The 5,110-nt window shown below is 36.4% G+C and overlaps 1 protein-coding gene across 1 annotated transcript in view; it reads right to left on the bottom strand.

Moving 5' to 3' along the window:
* Positions 1 to 4,297, bottom strand: part of LOC120245096 (ABI family member 3 binding protein) — a 202,315-nt gene extending 198,018 nt beyond the window's left edge. The window contains exons 1-2 of the mRNA XM_039251968.1: positions 4,255 to 4,297; positions 1,837 to 2,016 (exon numbers count right to left, since the gene is read on the bottom strand). Of these exons, the coding sequence (XP_039107899.1) occupies positions 1,837 to 2,016; positions 4,255 to 4,297 (223 nt within the window). The remainder of the gene's footprint in view (positions 1 to 1,836; positions 2,017 to 4,254) is intronic.
* Between the last annotated feature and the right edge of the window lie 813 nt (positions 4,298 to 5,110).

Genomic DNA, 5,110 nt, shown 5'->3' with positions numbered 1-5,110 from the left:
GTAAATTCCCTGGCCTCAGGATGTAAAGTTCTAAATATATCCGTCAGATCATTCTGGTCCAATGTGTCTTTCAAGTCCATTATTTCTTTAGTGATTTTCTGTCTGGTTGACCTATCCATTGCTATAAGCAGAGTATTAAAGTCCCCTGCTATTAGCACATTCTTATCTATAAGCTTGTTTCTGTTTGTGATTGTTTTAGATATTTAGGTGCTCCCATATTCGGTGCGTAGACATTTACGATAGTTAGTTCTTCCTGATGGATAGACCCTGTAATTATTATGTAGTGCCCTTCTTCATCTCTTGTTATTGTCTTTAATTTAAAGTCCAGTTTGTCTGATATAAGTATAGCTACCTCGGCTTTCTTTTGATTTCCTGTAGCATGATATATATGTCTCCATCCCCTTACTTTTAATCTGAAGGTATCTTCCAGTCTAAAATGAGTTTCTTGTAGGCAGCATATAGATGGATTTTGTTTTTTTATCCATTCTGCTACCCTATGTCTTTTGATCGGAGCATTCAGCCCATTTACATTCAGTGTTATTATTGAAATATGTGGGTTTAGAGTCTTTGTATCTTTTGTAGGGTTCATGTTTGTGGTGGTGTCTCTGGTATCTTTGTTCCTAGCTTGGCATATTTATACTAGAACATTTTCTTTAATTTTCTGAACATATTTTTTATATGTATTGAATTACTTTGAATAAAGTATTACTTTGAATACTTAATAAATAAAGGAGCAGGAGGCCTGCTTCTGTTTTTGCCAGGGGTGAGCTTACAGCTTCCAGGTACTTTTTGTAGTAAAGAGTGAATGCGGTGAGGCAATATTTGCAAACTTTCAAATTCTTTATGGTTTATATGATCAGGGTTAGTGTCGAAACATTTGTCAAAAGGGCATAATTCTCAATATTTTTGGCAAAAAAGTGTAATGTGTTTGCTTTAAAACAATTATTGTAGGTAAAATCTAGTCTAGACATTTCATTAATAATGTTACTCTCCTTTCTGATTGTAAAGTACAACAGACTTCTCTGTGGAATGGACAAAATACATTTATGCAACATTCCCCGCATATATGCATGAGTGCCAGATCTGATCTACCATAGTTCAAGGAACAGGGTTACACATGGGAACTTCATGCAAAAGCTCTTCAACAATAATCCTAGCAGTGGAGCAAAATACAAATCTCGCCCAAGACTGTTCAGAAAGCCTTTGAAAGCATTCATAATAGATAATCTCTTTGTTAAAAATGTTATCTTTAATCAGGCTTTACTTGCAAATAATTTTTCTGAATAAGGCTTAAAGATGCTTACATCCTCAAATTACATTTTAATGGGATTAAAAATATTTTCAAAGAAATGTAAGATTTTATAGTACATGTAAAAACTTTTTATCTTTTTGTCTGAAATATGCTAATTTAAAAGAATGTAATATATTTTCTTTTCCTTTTTAAGGGTAGCTTCTCATGAAGACATGCCCAGAAAGCTATAGTTGTTATTTTCCACCAAAAGAATGTAACAGGGAGAAAAATTAATCTAAACATACAGGCTAAACCAAGGCATTTTAGCTTATTTTTTTTCCTATACAATTTAAGTTCTATGGCCAGGGATTGTAAGTATAATGGCATTGAAGGTGATTATTTCCATAGTACACACAGGGTATGCATTCCATATTTTCTCATGTTAAGAACTGTGCTGTATAGGTACAATAATTATGAAGATAATTTGTAATTTGGCATTTGTTTTGGATGGAATAAAGGACACTTGCCTTTAAGATTTCTATTTCATATTGTACCCATTATTTTTGACCTCTCTTCTTCCCGTGTCTGAAACCCAAACACCTTACCGACCACGGCCTCAGTGTATTTCCCTTCTGCTGGAAGAGGGAAGTACTGGTTTGGTGACAAGTTGCTGCCGTATCCCAGGAGGAAACCTTCCAGTTTTACATTTGGACTTGGACGTAGGAACTTCAAGAGGATGGAGTCACTCGTGGTATTGATGTGGACTTTCAGGCTTGGCCTTTTACCTAAAGATCGGAACAAAAAAATACCAGGCTATTATTTCAATGCTTTAGCATCCCAGGAGCAAATTTGGAGCAAAGGCTAGTTGTCAGAGGCATTGTTGCTAGAAAGCTCATGGTCTACTTAGCTAACCAATATTCTGACACACCCACCTAAACAGCTGAAACATGGGTAATTTTGAGATCCCCAAACCCAAACTAAATAACATATAAAGCAGTCTAGAACACAAAGGAAAATCTTAGGGCTTAATATTTAGTAGTTTATTATTGGGCAGGTAGATGGGATTTAAGGCTATTTTGGTTATGCACAATTAGTCAAAACCATCTGGGAATGGTCAAAGGATCTGAAATGTCTGATTAGTAATTTAGCTATTGCACTTGGAAAACCCCCAGCCTCATTAATGCTGCCCTCCAGCTGTATTCCCACAAAATTTGGTGATTAATAGAGATGGTAACACAAGGACATGAGTGGGGGGTGGGGGACAGCTTAGGGGTATCTGAGATGGGAGGATAAGGCGTTCTGAAAAAAGAGATAGGTAGAGGAGAAAACCTTTAGTTCTATTTAGAATCTGTAGGGTTAGTGAGACAACTACAAGGAGATGGTCTGCAGGAAGTTGAATATTCAAGTGTGATGCTCAGAAAAGAATACAGATCCACCTGGATGTCATCAGTTTCTAAATAATCATTTGATGAATTTTCCCAGAGAAATTGTGCAGAGTGAGGAGAGAAATCTTAATTAAATTTTCAAGGCATTTTTTTTTAATTGTGTAGGCAATAGAGGCAGATTATCACACTAACAGAGGTCTTGACCAAGCAGTGGGTAAATGACATAGTGTTTTGTCTTTGGGGCCAGAAGGAGATAGGTTCAAATCCTAGTTCTGCAACTTAGTTATCAATGTATCCTCTGGTTACTCACTGAAAGTACTTGACCCTAAATTTCCTGATTTGTAAATTATGGATAATGGATAACAATGTCCACTTTGATGAGTTGTTTACAAAGATTAGTAAAAATGGTATTTTTTTTAATTTTTTTTAAAAAAAATGTCTTTTTTTTTAATGTTTATTTGTATTGAAAGGGAGAGAGGGAGAGTGTGTACACGTATGGGTAAGGGGCAGAGAGAGAAGGAGAGAAAGAGAATCCCAGGCAGGCTCTGCACTGTCAGTGCAAAGCCTGATGAGGGTCTCAATTCCATGAATGTGAGTCCATGACCTGAGCCAAAATCAAGAATCAGATTCTCAACCAACTGAGCCACCCAGGCACCCTGCAAATGGCACTATCTTAAAGATGGCACATAGTAACTCTTCAATAATTGGTTACTTAATTTTAGCCACAGTTCAGAAACCCAAAACCCTTTGTAAATTTTTTTGTAGATTCATGATAAACTTATTTGGTAACATAAAGCCAATATGAACCATAATGAGACCACTGAGTCTTTCTTGAATCTTACTGACTAGTCTGTGTGACTATTCACATGTTTAATTATAGGAATATTAATATGTTCAATTAAGGGGTGCTGGTCAAGTCTTGCTGAAGAGGTTACTTAATATCTGGTCTAACTAACCTAGTACAATTCTAAAATCCAAAGATTTTCTGAACTCTAAAACATATCTGACCCCAAGAGTTTTAGATAAGAGATTGTGGACTCAATTATTTTCCTTCTTTATTCCACAGAGATTTAATTTTTTTTCAAAATATTTTACCCACTGGAAAGATTGCATTTATTAATTTAGTAATCTACATCCTATTTCTCATGAATCGAAAGTCTGTATGGCATTAATACCAGTCAGCACCTCTGAACAGCATGGGCTTCCCAAAGCTGACTAAATGTAAACTATCCTAGTCAAAATCAGCCTGGACTGCCTCAATATAGCTACATAAAAGGATTCTAATAGGTCTTTGAAAAAACAAAGATAGCCCCTTCTTGGGTACCAGATTGTGGGAACCAGTCTCTGACCTCAGCAGCCAGTACTACAATTTTAAGTATGTACATAGAACTTTGTACTTCCTAAGAATTTGATAAAAATTTCTATAAACTTCTAGATTCTCAAATTGCTATTCCTATACTTGTGGCAAAATTGAAACCCAGAGATACTTGGTGGCTTATCTCAAGTCCAAGGAAGACTCATCTAGTCTAGCTCATCTTGTGCAATTCTTTCATAGCACAAACAACTAAATTGAGGGCAGCCACTCCTTTGTCACTCAGCAAGTTAAGTGCAGGGTCAAAACTTGATCTCAGTTCTCACTAAGCTGCACTTCCTCCTCTGTTTTCATTGAGAACTCCGTCATTACCCAATAGATAAGGAGTGACCAACCTCAAGATCATGATGCTCAAGTCAATGCTAACCTCTGGTGTTTTGTCCTAATTTCATTAGATGTTGGTGAGGGGATTTTTATTTCAGCTATAACATAGGTCTTGTCCAAGCCAAATTTTCCCTTCTTAGTTATATGCCTTAGTTATGAGTTACTCCATCCTGCTCAATGAAAGGAACAAATATAAGTCAAGGTCATATACCACTACCTTAGAAGGTTATCAGGTCCAACAGTAAATTAAAACCTACTGGCCTATTTCTAACCCCTTGTTGGGAAGCAAAGAATAAGGAATCTTAGTGTACTTAGGCTGCATTCATGTTTGACTAAGAGCCAAGATTCACAACATTAGACCTTTGCTCATACATTTTGGCCTAATGGACCTCTTCCACTTGGAAAGTGGAAAGGATGCCTGCACGAAGTGAGGAAAAAGAAGGCAGTAAACAGAATTACCAACTGACAAAGGTGGAAGTGTTCTCATTTCCTCTGCACAGAAATTTACATGACTCCAATCTTTCTCCCTTTTGCAAATATGCCAGCAAATAGAGTGACATCATGTAACTTTTTGAATGAACTGGCATTTAGCTGATTATCTCTCTCCAAAATTCTAATTCATACTACTCTCTGGAGCTAAACTTTTGAAAGTCCTGAAAGAGAGAGAGATATGTACACAGACAAATCTTACCTCAAAGCAGTATCACAAACTTAGTATTTTGAGACTGTCATCTCAGTTCCTTCTTTGGAGCTAAGAATTCCAGTCCCTTCATTACCCTGGCACACATTACTACTTCT

Source organism: Hyaena hyaena, unplaced genomic scaffold, assembly GCF_003009895.1.
Source record: "Hyaena hyaena isolate Hyena2069 unplaced genomic scaffold, ASM300989v1 scaffold_407, whole genome shotgun sequence".
NCBI classification, from domain to species: domain Eukaryota; kingdom Metazoa; phylum Chordata; class Mammalia; order Carnivora; family Hyaenidae; genus Hyaena; species Hyaena hyaena.
Note: the sequence above shows the minus strand (reverse complement) of the source record. Positions and strands in the feature narration are given on the sequence as shown.